The sequence below is a fragment of the Trichomycterus rosablanca genome, chromosome 14 (genome assembly GCF_030014385.1).
Source record: "Trichomycterus rosablanca isolate fTriRos1 chromosome 14, fTriRos1.hap1, whole genome shotgun sequence".
Taxonomy (NCBI): Eukaryota; Metazoa; Chordata; class Actinopteri; order Siluriformes; family Trichomycteridae; genus Trichomycterus; species Trichomycterus rosablanca.
Window position 1 is genome coordinate 9979125 of NC_086001.1, and position 20196 is coordinate 9999320.

At 37.4% G+C, this 20196-nt stretch overlaps 2 protein-coding genes across 5 annotated transcripts in view; both read right to left on the bottom strand.

Annotated features, from left to right (window-relative positions):
- The window catches only part of apold1b (apolipoprotein L domain containing 1b), a 76073-nt gene extending 74209 nt beyond the window's left edge, over positions 1-1864 (bottom strand). For 3 of the 4 annotated variants that reach the window (XM_063008163.1, XM_063008162.1, XM_063008161.1), the window contains exon 1: positions 1169-1212. In XM_063008163.1, coding sequence (XP_062864233.1) covers positions 1169-1201 — 33 coding nt within the window. In that variant the 5' untranslated portion in view covers positions 1202-1212. Of the gene's footprint in view, positions 1-1168; positions 1213-1759 lie in introns of those variants that run through there. The other variant, XM_063008164.1, reaches the window with a different exon arrangement.
- Positions 1865-5239: 3375 nt separating this feature from the next.
- LOC134325969 (ribosomal protein S6 kinase beta-2-like) lies at positions 5240-19958 on the bottom strand. The gene is made up of 16 exons (XM_063008165.1): positions 19803-19958; positions 17784-17838; positions 16416-16453; positions 16071-16185; positions 15922-15990; positions 15367-15514; positions 13870-13927; positions 11092-11192; positions 9853-9943; positions 8542-8632; positions 7600-7707; positions 7449-7511; positions 6493-6570; positions 6117-6224; positions 5823-5935; positions 5240-5396 (listed from the first exon to the last, which is right to left on the bottom strand). The coding sequence occupies exons 2-16, from the start codon at positions 17835-17837 to the stop codon at positions 5255-5257; spliced, it is 1377 nt and encodes a 458-aa protein (XP_062864235.1). The 5' UTR covers position 17838; positions 19803-19958; the 3' UTR covers positions 5240-5254.
- Positions 19959-20196: the final 238 nt, after the last annotated feature.

Here is a 20196-nt window from a genome sequence, read left to right on the forward strand (position 1 = left end):
TTTTGGACTGTGGGAGGAAACTCCCGGACACAGGGGAGAACATACAAACTCCACACAGAAAGGACCCGGACCGCTCCACCTGGGGATCCAACCCAGGACCTTCTAGCTGAGGCCACACACTATATATATATATATATATATATATATATATATATATATATATATATATATATATATACAGTATATACATATATATATATATATATATATATATATATATATATATATATATATATATACAGTGGGGCTGATTTTGTAAGTTTACCCCCTTACAAAGACTTGAACAGTCTATAATTTTTATGGAGGGTTTATTTTAACAGAGAGAGACAGAATAGATCATTGACAAGCTCCTCCCGTGTAATTCTGGACTGACCTCACCTTTCTCAGAATCATTCTTACCCCACCAGGTGAGATCTTGCATGGAGCTCCAGAGTGAGGGCGATTGACTGTGATCTTGTATTTCTTCCATTTTCGAATTATCGCACCAACAGTGGTCTCTTTCTCAACAAGCTTCTTGCTGATGGTCTTGTAGCCCATTCCAGCCTTGTGCAGGTCTACAATCTTGTCCCTGACGTCCTTTGATAGCTCTTTGGTCTTGCCCATTGTGGTCGAAAGATTTGAACGGAAGAAACTGATTCTGTGACAGGAGTCTTTTATACAGGGACAGGACTAATTTGTGTGCCTCATGGGCACATAACCGGTCTGTGGGGGTCAGAATTCTTGCTGGTTGGTAGGGGATCAAATACTTATTTCCCTTAATTAAATACAAATTAATTTATAACTTTTATTTAATGTTTTTTTTCTGGATTTTTTGTTGATATTCTGTCTCTCTCTGTTAAAATAAACCTTCCATAAAAATTATAAATTTACAGCTGTATAATGACTTATGAAAAAAGAAACTTAACATGTAAAATAACATTATATACATTATATTTATAAACATAGGGCAGTGGCAGCTCAGTGGTTAAGGTACTGGACTATATAAGGCACTGAACTATGAATATTTAGCATACTTAACAATATTATACTGCATATTTACACCCTTTCCAGGCGTGTATAGTCGTTTTTGGAATTCGAGTCAATACAATGATTTAGTAGAGCCGACTCCACAAAGCGACTCTATAGAATCCACCACATTATGTTGGAAACAGCCCTGGACAAATCTCACCGAGTCACCGACTGTGCCGGGATTGGACATCATTACGGGTCCTGTGTTAAGACTGGCTAGGCTACACCCGCCTCCTTAGCAACGATTGGCTAGAAGTTAAAGTTTGCGTACCAGATATGGGAAATGGGATCTGACGGAAAACGGGTAAAGAAAAGAATACACACATGTAACTACCGAGAAGAACATAAAATGTTATAAAGTGCTACAGGCAATGTTCAAATACAATATAATAAATAAATACATAAATAAATCACGTGGCACTGTAAACAAATATGGATGTTGGATGTTTGGTTCCTTGTTTCTTTTACTTCAAGGACAAGTGAACACAAACTGTGACTAAATGAAGAAGTTAATTGGAGTTTTACTAGTTTAATACTGTAAATTAGTTGACAACCTGTTCTATAAACAGTGTATTTGCTGCTGAACATTAGACGTGTTACTCTCAATGAGAGTTTGTTTACTAGGAGCCCCCCCCACCCACCTTTCCCCATTCCCAAAAAAGTTATTGCCATAAACAAACATGAATATTCCAGGTACTGATAAGTCTGGTGCTGTTTGATGATTATAATTAATAACAAAGAAATGACTTACCTGTTACTTGATGTGATAGAGATTAGTAATGTAGTTGTGAAGTACAAATGTAGAAGTAATAAACGTTCCTCTTTCTTTACAGCATGTTGGAAGGAGCAGTGCATCATGGGCTGATGTGTTGTGGGAAGTGAATTCTGACCTCCACCCATCATTAGTGCTACTCCTTAACCACTTACTGTCTGGAAGAGTACCTTTTTATATAAGCTATACTTATTTCATGTCATTTTTATAAAGTATTATATTACAAATTAAATATTGTGCATTCAATATTTATATTTACACATTTTATTTTACACAGTACTTCATAATGCCAAATTTAACAAACAACACACCAATTTTATTACCATCTTAAATAATTAAATCCACACAAAAATAATAATAAAAAATAATAGTAAAATGTGAAAAGTAATACAGTGGTACCTTGAAACTCAACGTCAGTTGGTTCTGAGAGTGGCGTTGAGTTTCAAGGTATTTTTTCCCATAAGGATGTATGGGAAACCTGTTAATGCGTTCCATGGTCCCGTGGACTTTCATATATTTTAGGCTAATGTGAAATTATGGGATTGTTTTTTACACTTACACACTGAAAATTTCTCAGAACCCTGAGCTATAACAAGTTAAAACAGAAGTGAAACAGTGAGGAAAATCCAGCTGAACACAGATACGTGTGAAGCTTTCGTAGCGAATCTGACGGTTATTGCACACAAATGCAGTTTCGTCTCATATGCACACTTTGATGAGGTATTACCGTACCGCTCAAGCCGAGCGCTGAACAAAGCGACTGTTTAATGTTAATTTGAAATTAAATAAATAATAATAATAAAAAAAACTGAGCATTTTAAGGCTACAAATTTGTGTGTCGAGTTTAGCGGATGTTGAGTTACAAGGTACCACTGTATTTAAAGTTTGCAATGTAGCACACCATTGTGAAAGTAATAATTACTAAAAATAAGAATTACATCAGCAGAGAGGAAAAAAATTAGAACAAAAGTTAGATGAAGTAGACATAAATGCCAAGAGTGTCCAGTGCTGCACAGAAACAAACAAAAAAAAAAACCTCCTAAAACTATAAGATTTCCTCTATCTATCTGGGTTATACTAATAATTATTATAATGTTGTTTGTCTATACATTATGTACTTTTATTAAATTAATTGTTATATTACAACAATTTTGTTAAAAAATTGTTAGATCCAACAATAATTAAAATCTGTAGGATGCCTTTAATAGAGACCAATTATTCCTGAGGGTACACTATATCGACAAAAGTATATGAAAAGTATATGAACACTGTTGAACACGTTGAAGTGCTTTTGAATATGCCATTTCAAAAGCACTTTTGATTAAAATGAAGTTGGAAAGAGTGGTTAACATTTGCCTGTATGCATTCAATGAGTTGAGCTTATTGGTGCAGTATACCCCAGGAAGTACAGCTATGGATGTAGTTGCCTTTGTTTTATAGCCCTGGCTCCAAGACATTTTCATTTGTGTAAATGATTTAGGTTTCGAATGTTATGTGGCTTGTTACATTAAAACACTGATTGGCTAATGGCATCATACATTATACATACATAATTTTTGAATAAATATGTGCCTCCACCTGACCAGCCCAAGCCTGTCCTTTTGGTTTCTAGTATCTCCAACCAGACCAATGGTCTGGAGCGCTTACCACACCTCCCACTCACCAGCATAGTAATTATTATGACCCAGCAGTGGGTGACCAGATTATGTTTGATAGATCATTCTCAGAAGTGCAATGACATGTGTTGTTCTAGTATGAGTGTAGAAGATGCAGCAGTGTTGTTGGGATTTCAAAACTGTTCAAACTTAATGGCCTCATTAAGTATTAAAAACACAAGGTCTAGAGCTGGGATTTTGAATACATTGCATCGAATCTCAGCTCTGCCATCCAGCTGGGCGGCTACATGAACAACGTTTGGCTGTTGTTCATACAGGGAGGGAGCAGGATAGGGTCCTCCTGATGCAAATACGACCTCTGCTGGCTGATTGATGGCATCTGCAAAGAGTAGAGGAATAATGCGATCAGGGTGTGGCTCCCCGTGCACAAGGCTGATTCACATATAAACTCGCCTTGTTCAGGTAAAAAAATGCAGTCGGCTACTGAACACGTGTCGGAGGGGGCGTGTGTCAGTTCGCTCTCCTCAATCGGGATGGGGGTCAGCACCAGTAGAGAGGAAGCATAACGCAACTGGGTAAAAATTGGACGTGCTAAAAAGGGAGAAAATGCATTTAAAAAAAGGAAAACAAGGTCTGTTAGCACTTGCTGTATGTGTACAGTTTGAGACTAGGGCTGTTTTGTATTTTTATGCACAATATTTTTTATCAGTGGACACTTTCTGATCACAGGATGCTGTTGGTTTTTTGGTTTGGCTGTTTTTCTTTTAGCACTGACATTGGGGTGTTTAAAAGTAAACAACACTACTACACTCATCATTACCACGTTGGTGTCACGGCTAAGAATGGACCTATTACACTGGAATTACACAGGGGGTCCTTTGGGTGTCTACAGGCCATGTTTGTAATAAGCTCTAAACATACACCAAGGGCAAAATAAAAATGGAACCTTAACTAAGAGAAAACAAAGACATGGCAACTGATCCTAGAAACACTGCTATGGTTGTATATGGCCCAATATGTGATGTTCCATGTTACATAAACTTTGCCTTTAGGCTGAGTACAAATAGACATTCCTGGCATCTGTCAAAAAAAACAATGATGCTAATGTTTCAAATGAGAATGACGCTTTGACAGACAATTAACACCAATGCATGGTCATGCATCAAAACGGTGCTTTCATCTGTTAAAAAAAATCTGTTTATCTGTTTCATCAGACACTGATTATTTTTCCTTATTAAGGCCAGAGAAGAAAGGCTATTGTGGCTATCAACTCTAATCCAAAACTTTTCAGCACAGGTTTTGATCCCTTTACAAAACATCAACCTACTATATATTTTTCGACTCAGATTAAAGTATAAATTTTATTTTTGTTTTCTGATATTCATGCATTCTCAACAGAATGTTGTTTACTTGTTTTTGTCCGGTGTATAAAAACCTGTTAGCTTACAAGAATTAATGGCTGTGTCCCAAAAACATCATACTGTACTAAATGGATGGCAAATTTATACACATCCATTAGTGCTATTATTTTTAATAGTACTTAGTATTTGGTTTGTGGTTTGAAAAACAATCTTGTCAGTGATGTGGAGAAAATAAACTCAGCCCATAAACAAAAGGTCAAAAACAACCGAAAAAATTCCCATGCAGTTAAGCGACAAAAATGCTAAACACCCTAATTAACTTACAGTCAGCTTGCACACAATGTAGTACATTCCATTAATACAATTCCAATACGCTCACCTCCATGCCACCCCACTGTTGTCCTGATACTTTGGTTCTGCCTAGCAGCACGTCTGACAGACAGATAGAGATGGAAAAAGAGATAAAGGCTGAGAGACACAGAGGCTGACTAACAGTTTTATTTGCCACCCCGGTGACCTTTCTTCTTGTTGCGTCCTGGTGTTCTGATAGGTTTGGTGGCACCATTTTCAGTGGGAAGGGGTGGGGCTGGAACAGGAGGCTCCTCCTCAATACTGCTTTTAAAGGGTTCGATGAGTGGACTGCAGAGATAGAGAATGGTTGTAAGAGGATGCAAGGAAGGACAATTATAAGAGACAGTTGATGATATGGTCAAAAGTATCAAGACACGCACTATGAGCATGTTAGACATGCCATCTTATTACCATATAAATTAATATGGAGTTGCCATGCTCCCTCTGGCTATAACAGCCAGTACACTTATGAAAAGATTTTTTAGTGTATCTGTAAAATTTGTGCTTATTTAGTCAAATAAACAAACAGAACATTTAGGATGCCAGGCCCTGATACACCCAGTTTACAATCAGATTAAAAACAATTAGGCCATGTTTTTAATTCAAGTAATTCATTCAAAACAGTAATTTAAGTTCATGGGAACTTCTAACATGCACGCATGTGATAAATGCTCTCTGAAAGATAGAATTTAGGATACAGGTTGTATATCATACCTGATTGGTGTTCGTGGGCTGCTGTTGTGTCTGCGGGCATGCCGTGGCCGCTGCTCTATTGAAAATCCTTCCTTCAGACTATCCAGAACTGATGGGGCCACATAGGTGAAGCCCTAACACACATACACATTCAAAAACACACATTTTCCTTTTTGAACAGCCTAAAATAGTTATTTTGAAATAACAAAAGCATAGATAGCATTCTTTGTGAAAACAGAATAATCTCTAATCAATCTTCAATATGCAGCATCAATTATATGGAGCAAAGTGTGAAATGCTGCGAGTGTGTCTTACAGCAAACGCGTGATCAGCGCTGTCACTCAGTGTGGTGTCGTCAGGACTGTCCACCGGAGTCTGTTTGGTGAAGCGAATGTCAAACTGACTCACGTCCTCATCAGATTGCTGCAGAGAGACAAAGAGGGAGATTTATAGCTATGAGTCCTTATGAATTCCATGTCATTTCTGTTTTATGTACAGAATAAGTCTTGTTATATATTATATTATGCCCTGCTACATCAAGTATGCATTTCTTGGCTATATTTTCAGGCATATGTACCATATTTATGCACTTTACAAGCATAAAATTCCTTTCTGTATTTCTCTTCCTGCTGTGTTACAAGAAAGAAAAAAAAATAAAGAAAAAAGCAGAAAAGTGCGGAGAAGACAGTACCAATGAAGGCTTGTAGGGAGGCTCCACTTGCTTATTCAGCAGATCATCCCAATTGATGTGCCGGAAGAATGGCTGCCTCTGAAAAACAACAACAGCATTAAACACTAAAATTTTTGCAGTTCAGATGACAGTATTTAGCTATTATAAAACCATTATCTATACATGCACATTAAGTCCCGCATTTACTTCACATAACAAAATTCAAGGCACTGTTAACTCAGAAGATAAGGAAGAAGAATTAGCTGGATTGACAACTTCACAGCATGGATTGCATTATCAGGGGCTAGTCTGCTACAGGCGACATGGGGGGCATTGGAAAAAGCTGACCAATCTGTGCAGCCAACCATCATAAAGCAATGACAACATAGCGATATGACAGGCTTTAATTTACAATTGCAGCTTAAGTTTTGTGTGTGTCTGTGGGAATTTGTGTTCATTATATAAAAATTATATAAAACATTCTCAGGTCAGGTAGGAAAGAAAGGGATGAATTATCACAATGAATGTTCAGTGGTCTGCACAGAGCCTTGACTTTAACTCTATTTAACTCTATTAACCACTTTGGGATGAACTGGCATGTTAATTGCAAGCAAGACTCTCTTATCAAACATTAGTGTCAGGCCTTAAAATGTTTTGACCGAATATTTCCCACATACACAGTCTGAATTCTTGTGGAAAGCATTTGCAGATGAGTGGTTTTTGAACATCCATATAGCTGCATACAGTGTAAATAATTGCTTAGTATAATTGCTTGGAGGTAATAAATTTATTGCATAATTCTATACAGTGTGTTATTGTTCCTACTGATTTTAAGAACAAACTGTCGTTAGCATATATTCTAGATAAAACTGTTTCGTATACATAGAATTGTCATTGTTTCATGACAGTTTGTGAAAAAATAGTTCTTGGCAGTGGCCTCTGACTTTTAGACCAGACTGTATTAGAATGTGTTTTACCTGTATGTCTGCACAATCAGCCTTACTAGAGCCGAGTCTCTGACCTGAGTTCTTCTTCAAAAGCTGTGGAGAAGGAAACAGCACATTACAGTACATGAGCGGAATGATAAAAACATACAAAACCTAAATAGGACCACTTTGATATCGTTACCTTTTTGATCAATTCTCTAGCATCAGGTGTAAGGTAGGGGGGAAGGTTCAGCTTACACTTCAGAATCCTGTCAATGGTTTTCTTTCTGTTTTCTGCCGTGAAAGGAGGCTGAACGGGAATAAAAATGCATTATAATTGCCAAACACAAACATATTCACTGAAAATAACAATTTGATATGTTAATTCTACAGATATACAGTTAAAGCCACATATTTACATAAACCTTTAATAACATATTTGATGAAAAACACTTGTTTCTTCTAAAGCTTAATGCAAAGTTCTTTATTGTCATTTAACTTTGCAGTATGACCTGTTAATTTATTGTGACTAGTCATGATTGGGCTGATGACTATACCCATATAAATAGGGTTAATTTGACTGAAAGGAAAACAAACAGTGGCCAGAAAGTTAACCCAGACCAACATCTTGATGACCACATGTAATTCAATAACATTGTTCAATCAAGAAACAGGTCTGCCTACATTAGAAGATTTTGGAACACAGGTCGCAATGTCCACAATAAAGCACAAAAAAAAAATCACAATAGATTTAGAAGAAAAGAAGCCCCAGCTTTAAGATCAGAACCTTAACACTTGATGGTAGACTGCAATCATATTGCAATGTAAAGCTTGCTTGACTGTAAGCAGTGAAACCCATATTTCATGCACTATTACCTGGCAGATATGATTTTGGTAATTCTTGGATTGCATCCAACTATTCAGCATTTTATTCCTTTTTAGTTTATACTAACAGTTTGGTTTATTTTACTGACCTTGAGAACACTGTTTCACACATCTTTTAATAGGTGCCGTCAAACTAGCCCAATTGACACTTCCACAAAGAAGTCCATAGTTGTAGTTACAACTATCTACACAACCAAATCAATAATCTAAGTTGCTGATAGCTTACATTTTTTACTTTCTTATTTTGTCAGTTTCTTACCGAGCCGGTCATCATGTCAAACATCAGAGCACCAAGGCTCCACCAGTCCACGGCTCTGTTGTGTCCTGAGCGGTTTAAAATCTCTGGAGCCCTAAAATAAAGTACATAGTAGAACACACCTAATCACTCATGTACAGTATCTTCTTTTGTGTTCTACTAGATTACAGTTTAGAACAAACATAGACTCAAACATCTTTGACAACAACAGGTTAACAAAAAGGTTAAGAACCAGAAGTATAATAAATAGACAGTAATTTCAGTCTTTACAAGTATAACTACATTTATTGTAAGTGGCTTTAACAAATCTGAGGAGCAGGGAGCAATGAGGCATAACATTAAAACCACCTCCTTCTACACTCACTGTCCATTTTATCAGCTCCACTTACCATATAGAAGCACTTTGTAGTTCTACAATTACTGACTGTAGTCCATCTGTTTCTCTGCATGCTTTGTTAGCCTGCTTTCACCCTGTTCTTCAATGGTCAGGACTCTCCCAGGACCACTACAGAGTAGGTATTATTTAGGTGGTGGATCATTCTCAGCACTGAAGTGTCACTGACATGGTGGTGGTGTGTTAGTGTGTGTTGTGCTGGGATGAGTGGATCAGACACAGCAGCGCTGATGGAGTTTTTAAACACCTTACTGTCACTGCTGGACTGAGAATAGTCCACCAACAAAAAATATCCAGCCAACAGCGCCCCGTGGGCAGCGTCCTGTGACCACTGATGAAGGTCTAGAAGATGACCAACTCGAACAGCAGCAGTAGACGAGCGATCGTCACTGACTTTACATCTACAAGGTGGATTAACTAGGTAGGAGTGTTGACAATGAGTGGACACGGTATTTAAAAACTCCAGCAGTGCTGCTGTGTCTGATCCACTCATACCAGCAGAACACACACTAACACACCACCACCATGTGTCACTGTAGTGCTGAGAATGATCCACCACCTAAATAATACCTGCTCTGTGGGGGTCCTGTGGGAGTTCTGAGAATTGAAGAACAGAATGAAAGCAGGATTAAAAAGTATGTAGAGAAACAGATGGACTACAGCCAGTAATTGTAGAACTACAAAGTGCTTCTATATGGTAAGTGGAGCTGAGAAAATGGACAGTGAGTGTAGAAACAAGGAGGTGGTTTTAATGTTATGGCTGATCAGTGTATATCACATATCACAAAAAGTCATCATTGCCACCTGATGAAGGAACCTGATAAAGAGTGCCAATGCTTGACTGGCTTGCCTATAGAGCAGATCTGGCTTCCACTGAAATTAGGTGGCGCATTTACTAAACTTACAGCAGAGATACTCACATATACTCTATGGTGCCACAGAATGTGTGTGTCATGGTGCCATCATGGATGGATTCCTTGCACAGGCCAAAGTCAGTCAGCTTAATGTGGCCTTAAAAAGGAGAAAACATTGTAATCTGGAACATTGTCTACGAAGTGTTATAATTATGTCACATTTTACCTAATTATTAAGCTTATGTGTTTCGGGCACACTCTTACTAACAGGTGTATAAGATCAATTATTTAAAATAAAGTAAATGTTTTTAACTCTTCAAGGCCCTTTCCGACAAGGTCCAGCTTGACTGTGTGTCCCTGTGCACAAAGTGGTGTAATAAGGTTGGTGTAGGCGCCAGGTGGCGCAGCAGGAAAATCCACTAATACACCAGCGCTGGGATTCTGAACTTCTGAGGTCCAACTGCAGCTCAGCTACCAGTCGGCTGGGCGCCCTCTAGCGGGCATAATTGGCAACGACTGAAGCAGACTCAAAAAATGGCCATTAAAGTCCGCCAGGTGAAAAAACACAAAAAGGAAAAGCATGGAGATCAGTGTGTGGCTCTCCGTGCGCTAAATAAATAAATTATATATTTATATATTTTTTTATTTAAAACAAAGTTTTTAGTGGAAATACGCCAGTAGCCTGTACAGATCCTTGACCTTAACCCCACTACAAATCTTTGGAATGACATGGGGCATCAATTTTGGTCCAACATCACTACATGACCCCACACACTTTTGCAAGGCTTAGCCTTTGGTGTATCCTTCTTTTACACCTTATCACTATACCGTCTCCTGTTACCAATCCAACCTGCTAATTGCTAAATATTATATATCCTAACTTTTTTTAGTTGCAGGAATAAAATTAGCTAAAGCTGACAATATACAGAGGATTTGGTCAGTGAAAACAGTGGACATGTTTTCTTTGTTCTTTTGTCAGTTAAATAAAGGCTTAACTTTATTTAAAGACAGAAATAATCACAGATTTTTGTTTCAATTGCAAATTCAAAAACATGGAAGCAATTATAGCTGCAAAAAAAGTAACGTTGGCATATTTCATGGTATGTTCAACAAGCTCACTGTCAGGTGTCTACATACTTTTGGCCATAAACAGTATTAGCCTGGATGTTGTTGCTAAAATAACTGTATATTTTAACCTTGACATACGTGTTTGAAACTAAAGAGTTTAATTACATTACAGTTTTAGTGCCTTAGCCAGATAAACAAGTTTGGATATGCGTGAGGGCAAAACACTGACATGCTCACCTTCATAATTAAGCATGATGTTCTCCGGCTTCAGATCTCGATAAATGATCCCATTGGAATGGAGGTGACCCAACGCTAAGGTTATCTCCCCTAGATAAAAGCTGCCAAGCAAATGACAACACAAAGTCCAGAAATGACTAAAATTGTTCACAAGGTTAAAGGTTGCCACTAGCAACAAAATGGCACACAAATTTGGTAAAACAATTAATACAAGTTTTAGCAGACATTGACTTTGCTTAAGCTCTAGCACTTTATTAATACTATTAACATGCATACATACACCAATCAGACATAACATTAAAACCACCTCCTTGTTTCTACACACATTGTCCATTTTATCGGCTTCACTTACCATATAGAAGCACTTTGTAGTTCTACAATTACTGACTGTAGTCCATCTGTTTCTCTGCATACTTTGTTTGCCCCCTTTCATGCTGTTTTTCAATGGTCAGGACTCTCCCAGGACCAATCATTGTCAGCACTGCAGTAACACTGACATGGTGGTGGTGTGTTAGTGTGTGTTGTGCTGGTATGAGTGGATCAGACACAGCAGCGCTGCTGGAGTTATTAAACACCTCACTGTCACTGCTGGACTGAGAATAGTCCACCAACCAAAAAAAATCCAGCCAACAACGCCCTGTGGGCAGCGTCCTGTGACCACTGATGAAGGTCTAGAAGATGACCAACTCAAACAGCAGCAATAGATGAGCGATCGTCTCTGACTTTACATCTACAAGGTGGACCAACTAGGTAGGAGTGTCTAATAGAGTGAACAGTGAGTGGACACTCCAGCGGTGCTGTTGTGTCTGATCCACTCATACCAGCACAACACGCACTAACACACCACCACCATGTCAGTGTCACTGCAGTGATGAGAATGATCCACCACCTAAATAATACCTACTCTGTGGTGGACCTGTGGGGGTCCTGACCATTGAAGAACAGCATGAAAGCAAGTTAAAAAAGTATGTAGAGAAATAGATGGACTACAGTCAGTAATTGTAGAACTACAAAGTGCTTCTATATGGTAAGTGGAGCTGAGAAAATGGACAGTGAGTGTAGAAACAAGGAGGTGGTTTTAATGTTATGGCTGATCAGTGTATCTGTCTGTCAGCATATGCAATTACGCACACATACACAAACAAACCCAATTCCAGATAAGTTTTGTAAAGTGCAATAAAAACAATAATCTATGATTTGTTATTTACTGTAGACAAGATATTACATTAAAAAATTTGTTGGTATATAGTAGAATTCTCCTTGTATCCCAAAACATCCCCTTAACAGTTGGTTTGGCGTTTTAATCCTCAAACGCCTCTCTTTTTCTCTCTAGTTAAATAGCTGAAAAATATGAATTGTATTTTGTCAGATCACATTCTAAACTGGTCTCGGGAAATGTGTGTGGTTTATACTTTATACAATGCCCTTTATGACAGGACTGCAAAGTATGTGTTCCTCAGAACGCTAATATGTTTGTTCATGCAGTAATGAACAGTAGTCTGGTTCAGTCCTACTGACCTGCCAGCTAAAACATTCTGCATTCCTATTGGGCCTATGACCAGTTGATATTGTACAAGCAGTATACATTAAGATCGACAAGGCCTGATCAAAATATATTCTAGCTTCTGTTTTGTGAAAACCTCCTTTTTAATTGAACCATGAAAAACTGTTGTACTGGCTGCTCTAAGCTTTGGCTTCTGTCTACATACAAACACTGCATTAACCCTCAGCTCTGTATAGAACACACACAAAAATAAACAACTTTTAGTAGGGTCTAGCAAATACCCGGTGCATATAGTCATACCCGATCCCTGGACTCATACAACTACTTAGTGACTATATTACTTGCATCTTTGCACAATATTGCATTTTTGCACCTTACTCTTTTTATATCTCTGCTGCTATAAAAACCCTATGCTGCTAACTGTATATCAGAATATGGTTTTTACCTCACTTATCATTTACTCAGTACCATGTACTGGCCATCACTACAATTGTGTTTAGTCTTGTCTTCTTTAAATACTTTTTGGATTAGAAATGTCTTTTGTGCCGCTCAGGTGGCGCAGCGGTAAAGACACACGCTGCAACCAGACTGGGATCTTGAATACATCGTATCAAAGCTTTGATCTCCTCGGTCAGAGCAGGGATCGGCATAGGCAGAGAGGAAGCACGATGCAACTGGGCAATTGGACGCGCTAAAGGGGGAGAAAAAGGGGAGAAAATGCATTGAACGAAAAAAAAAAAAGAAATGTCTTTTGTATTTATTGTGGGTCTTTTTGTATTTATCATGACCGTGTTTATTGTATTGTCTTGCACTTTTTGTTCTGTGTTGCACCCTGGTCCTGACGGAACGCTGTTTTATTTCAATATGTACTTGTATATAGCTGAAATAACAATAAAGTCTTTGTTGAACTCCTGTGTGTGTTTGGTTTGATAAAAGAAAAGGCTTTCTTGTGACATGTCTTCCATATACTTTGTTGGAAAATACGTGGAGTCTTATTGTAACCCCAACATGCTGCCATCTGTAAAATTGTAATAATCTGATAAATGTTTGTCTCTCTAACAATCCGCTAACATAAACATGCATCCTATATCTAGACAGGATCATTACAGCTCTAACTGCTGATTGTCTTATTTTATTTGTGTATTTCTATTATTCTATACATTAATGAATGAGTAAGGGGATTTCACATTTAGTATAATCTCATATGAACTTAAGCTCATTTATTTTTTTATGTAACATTTTTAGATAATCATAAGACTGTTATAATAACATACCAGGCTGTGTCCTCCATAAAAATCCCTTCTTTCTCTAACTGCATAAACAACTCACCACCTGTTCAGAGGAGATATTAACACACATTTGCACAAGTAAGTTTATTCTAAGCATTGTTTAAACACATTATTCAAACCAATCATGAAATGCTTCAAAGCTTTTGAAGTTGAAATTGCATGTGAAATTGAAGTGGTTTCATACAGTAACATCATCTTTGAATTGCCTCTGATAATGCAGATTATTTAAAATGGGTTATTGCACTAAGGAAACCTGAACAAAAAATAACATATATAACAGTTTAAAATAAAGAATGACATAGTTAAGGAGCAAATATGCATATCACACTTATAAACCAGCTTTTAGTCAGTGCTGTAGAACATCTGTTTCTCTACATACTTTTTTAGCCTACTTTCACCCTGTTCTGTAATGGTCAGGACTCCCACAAAACCACCACAGAGCAGGTATTATTTAAATGGTGGATCATTCTCAGCACTGCAGTGACACTGACATGGTGGTGGTGTGTTAGTGTGTGTTGTGCTGGTATGAGTGGATCAGACACAGCAGCGCTGCTGGAGTTTTTAAATACCATGTCCACTCACTGTCCACTCTATTAGACACTCCTACCTAGTTGGTCCACCTTGTAGATGTAAAGTCAGAGACGATCATGCTGCTGTTTGAGTTGGTCATCTTCTAGACCATCATTGGTCACAGGACGCTGCCCACGGGGCACTGCTGGCTGGATATTTTAGGTTGGTGGACTATTCTCAGTCCAGCAGTGACAGTGAGGTGTTTAAAAACTCCATTAGCGCTGCTGTGTCTGATCCACTCATACCAGCACAACACACACTAACACACCACCACCACGTCAGTGTCACTGCAGTGCTGAAAATGATCCACCACCTAAATAATACCTACTCTGTAGTGGTCATGTGAAGGTCCTGACCATTAAAGAACAGGGTGAAAGTAGGCTAAAAAAGTATGTAGAGAAACAGATGGACTACAGTCAGTAATTGTAGAACTACAAAGTGCTTCTATATGGTAAGTGGAGCTGATAAAATGAACAGTGAGTGTAGAAACAAGGAGGTGGTTTTAATATTATGCCTGACTGGTGTATATTTAAGTAAATAAAAAAATTTAAAAAACAACTTTACATATGAATAGTTAAAAATTAAAAAAAATTGAACAAAAAGTTTATATTAAGCCAATTTTTTGCTATTGCAAATAAAACTATATTAACAACATTTCCCTTAGTGTTATATGCTTTGTTTAATAAACTAAAACCAGTTACTGTTACAAACGCAGTAACAGCAGCAATTGAAAAAATGGGCAGTTACTTTTTTTTAAACCACATTATATGCACAGATTATAAGAATTAGAGATTTAATATTACGTAACAACTGAACTAATCTATCTACTGCTATTATTATGAGAGACTGTACAAATTATAATGACTCTAGGATTTGTTCAAATCACACAGACAAACACAGAAACACACATACCGCTTAGGCACTCCAGTATGAGGTAGAGTTTTCCGCCAGTCTGGAAGGCGTACCACAGGTCCACAATAAACGGGTGACGGACTGTTTCCAGGATCTCTCGCTCGGCCCGTGTGTGTGCGGTGTCTTTTGCACTGCACACTATTTTTGCCTAAAAGTGTGTATGTAAGGAGACAACAAAAAGGAGAAGAAAAGGTAAGTGTGAGCTGTTGTGTTTTCTTTAATATAAAAAAGGAAATGTGTTTACTTTTACGAGTACTGGCTACAAAACTAACATTGTAGACAAGTTTGTCTGACCATCAGCTTGATGTCCATCCTATTACATAACCACATTACAATACATTACGACTATAACAACCTCCACTCTTCTGAAAGGCTTTAAACAAGATCTCAAGCTTTAAGGGGAGCTGCTGCCTGGTCAGCCTCTTATTCCGTGCCCATGATTGCAGGCATCATTTTAAACAGTAGGTTTATACTGCATTTTATAAAATAAATCATTGACATATGCCTATATGCTACATTTACAAATTTAAGATGTATGATAACATGATAACTTACTTTTTTCAGAACTTTCATGGCAAATATTTTTCCAGTCTGACTTCCTTGCACCTTCCGGACCTGGAACACCTAAATTAAGAAAAAAAAAAAGATCAATAATCAGTGTACCAAATTGTATGGAAATGTCCTGTTTGCAGACATACACACACCTTGCCATAGCCTCCTTTTCCCAAAACAGTGAGCAGTTCAAAGCAGTCTGGTCCAATTCGCTCACTGTCCCTGTTCACACTAGCACTAGTGAGCTCCACCTCCTCTGTCTCTGTGCTGCAAGGGAAAAAATGATCACATTACCATTTAATCCTGCATTTAATTTGTTCCTCCACACCTAACTTAGTAAAGTGGCCTTCCCCAGACTGATATAACTGAATTTTTATGATTTTTAGAAATGGGACGTGGCTGAAACAACCAACCTCAATTGTCAGAAGTAGTGTCCACATACTTTTGGCCATATACTGCACATCACATTAAACCATTAAAACATGGAAGATACATACGGTTCTGTTTCTGCCACTGTAAAATTACAAACTTCATCCTGTTAACAAACAAAAACAATCAGACACTGACAGTTAAAGATAAATAAATAAATACATAGACAAATTCAAATATAAAGATTTCGCAAATGGTATCTGATAAATTAATATTTAATGACACTTGATGTCTGTGGATAGTCACTGCAAAAGCTGTGAACATTCACAAAACAATGTCTACAAATTTAGAAAACACCATTTAGTTCCAATGGACTGTCATTTATGTTTACCTCTTGTACAGAGATCTACTGTATTACCACAGCCAAATCTGCTTTATTTAAACTTTAAATGTCTTACAAAAACTGATATTTATTTATTGTCTTTATTTTTAACCTATAAATGTGGACATTGATGGCAAAGCACACAAAAACAACTGTTTCATTCTAGTCATCTTGTATATTGCATTGTGTGCAACTATACCATTTATACTGCTCGATTTAGACATACACTTGTGTGTTGAAATGTATGCAGACACCTGACCATGCAAATAGTTGGACATGACAAAAACAAAATCATGGGGATTACTATTTAATTGCTCCTCGCTTACAGCTATGACTGTTCTGGGAAAGCGGAGGTAATTCAATAAAAAAGCATTTGACGCCAGGCCCATGAAGAAAGTGAAGGTCTGTCTTGTAATAGCTGTTTAAATTTAACCTAAAAGGTGTTCAGTAGAGCCGCAGAGTTAAGGTCAAAGTTTTGTGCAGGCTAATTGAATTTCTCCACACTAAACTCTAAATAACTAAAACACATATTGCTCTCTTAGTGCACAATCATGCCGGAACAAGAAAGAGTCTCTGCCAAAGTTTTGCTATAAAGTTAGACATAGCATTTATTATACTTGTTAGCAATAGAATAGTTGAACTCTTTAATTAGAAGGAGTGCCAACATACTTTTTTCCAATAGTAGATTATTTAGTACAGCCCAGTTAAAATGCCACCACTATGTTAAGATCTGGCCTGAGATCCGTACCCAGCTTAACAGACTTTTCCCATTGTAATGTCTGTGGTGTAGTAGAATGTAATAGAATCTGTCCAAATAAATCAGTAGACGTGGTTAATCATAATCTCAGATGGGATATTTGTTGGCAATACCACAAGTATGTAATTAGGGTTTATTAGAGAACAGAGTATTTGTTTCAGTAACAAAGAAAAGTACTGCTGCTGAAATGATTAAAGTCAAATTTCTTGCCAGTCTTGGTCTCACTGGCACTTTAAGTTGTTATATTTAGCCCCACATTCTACTAAATAAACAATTCAGACCATTCAACTTTCAAATGTTGCACCCAAAAGCAAGATGTGTTGATGAAAAAGCCATCTTGTGTTTTCTGCTGCTCACCTCCGGATCGCTCACGTCCTCCGTCTCCAGGTCAATATCGAACACACCCGCCATCCTACAAATACAGATTTATATAAGATCAATGTCACTAATTAAACACTATTCAAATTTTTAGAACATTTATGTATTTCTAAAGACAAAACAGCAGATTTAAGATCTAATGCTATTCCTTTTAAAATAAAGAATATTTAATTGAAATCAGCCACCCCTCACCCCCCCTTCCCCCCAAAATCATGTATGTGTAGATGCCCAGCTGATAGCAGCATTGATATCTGAACCTCACCTATTGGCAGTAGTGGGCGACTTTAATAGGCCAATGCACCATCCTAACTTATCTTACTAACAGCAACTTGAACAGTTGAAGCAGATTAGCAAAAAGTAACTAAATTTATGAACAAGCTTTCTGGGTAAACTAAAAGGGGCAATAACATTTTACAAGAGCCTTGTGGGTGATAGATAACTTTGTTCTATGACATTTATTTCCATTCAGTAAATAAACACAAGACAGATTTGAAGCAATTACTTCAAATTACTACTATCTATGCATTCCATTTGTGGGCAGACTGTCCTTTAAACACTTCTTAAATATCTGTAAGACCTGTAACACAAGTGCATCAACCACTATTTAGCTAACTCTGAGTCACAGGTTTACAAAACAATGAAGGTTCATGACATTAGGCAGTGATCAGGGCTTTGTAACGAGCACACTAAGAATGTAGCACATGCATAGTTGATGAGTCAAAGCCCTTTAGCTGGGATCTAACTATAGTGAAATGTTACTATGTTAAAGTTACTTAAGAAGAGATACAGGATTAAACCAGTGTTGCACACACTATTGAAAACTGTCCACTTAACAAAACATACAGAAAATCACACATTTCTAAATGTAGATGTTTAGCTTACATTTCAAACAGGTATATAATATTAAATACAAAGAAGAATTGCCTCTAATCTTAAGGAAATGGTCTAGAAAAGGCCCTTCTCTTCCAACATTAGTGTCTGACCTCACACTTGTCTTGTATAAAGCCTACCCTATAGAGTTGCAGCTGTTATAGTTGTAAAGTGGAGGGAAATCCATTTTAATGCACACAGTTTAAAAAAAGAATGTTCAACAAGCTCACATATTCACATTTTGATCATGTAGTGTACTTCAACCTACATACATGCACTACTTTAGAGAAACAAATGTATAGTCCATAAATTAGCTAAAAAGTTTTTTGTCTAATTATTGTGTTAGCACCTGTGTAAAAGTGAAAATGCAAACACACATTTGAGAGCAGGTTATGGGTCAAATTTTCTTGTCCAATAAGATACATAAAAAAATGAATGTGCAGATTTTCTTTCACAATTTGGTCTGTTACCAGCACCAAGAACACACAAATACAAGAATAGATCACCCTGCAGTACTGTATATATTAGATGTCTGATCTGAATTTAACACTACACTATTCACGTTTAAGCGACTTACATTACAGTTACAGTGTGAGCAAGTGAGGGTTAAGGGCCTTGCTCAAGGGCCCAACAGTACCTTAACCACTAGGCTACAGCTTGCACTACACAACTACAGTGTTGTGACGTCATAACCCAGCTTTCTGGCTGATCGTCCGGAGGTCTTTATAAAGGAATTCTTAGTTAATTTGGGGGCATTTTTTGTGTCGAAAGTCGAAAAATCTAGCTGTCTAACTTGAAGTGACCTACAACAAAATACTATACCTTTACATGAATGACTAACTTTTACTCTGTTGTTTACTATGTTGTACTTGGTTCTTCGTTTGAGCTGGCACACCTTGTGAACTTACTTATCGTCATAAAACCATTTAAATACACATAGAACTAACAATACTTCTACACGTTAACATTCATTTGTCACAGATTATACATATTAAGTATGTTTTAGAAATAATATATGATAGCAGAAGCTTGAGATCAGAATGTGTTGTTTATGCAGTTCAACAAAACGACAACAGACCTGGCAACATAAATGACAGCATGCAACAAAGTACTATAACAGATTCTTACCTTCATTCGCTGTCCACTCGCACTTCTGGCTCTCGACTCTTCACTGTTTTAAGGTTAATATGCTTTATTATTATATGTAGGTAGGAATTTTACGAGCACTCTCTTCTACGCCATCTGTAGAGAATCGTGTCAATACCTGTCAGTGTGCTGCAGTGTTGATATTGATGTCATCAGTATGAGACGAGCGTAAACGATATTGCCTGCGTCATCATTATAAGACGCGACGGACAAAAAATGCCTGGGTCATATTTCAAATGAGACGCGGTGTTCACTTCTGGAGTATGACACAGTGATGTGCGACACTGCAAAATCCGGTATCCAAGTAAACACAGTACATGTATTTACAATAGAAATTATTATTATAATGAACTCTGAAGTCTGAGGTTTTTGTTCT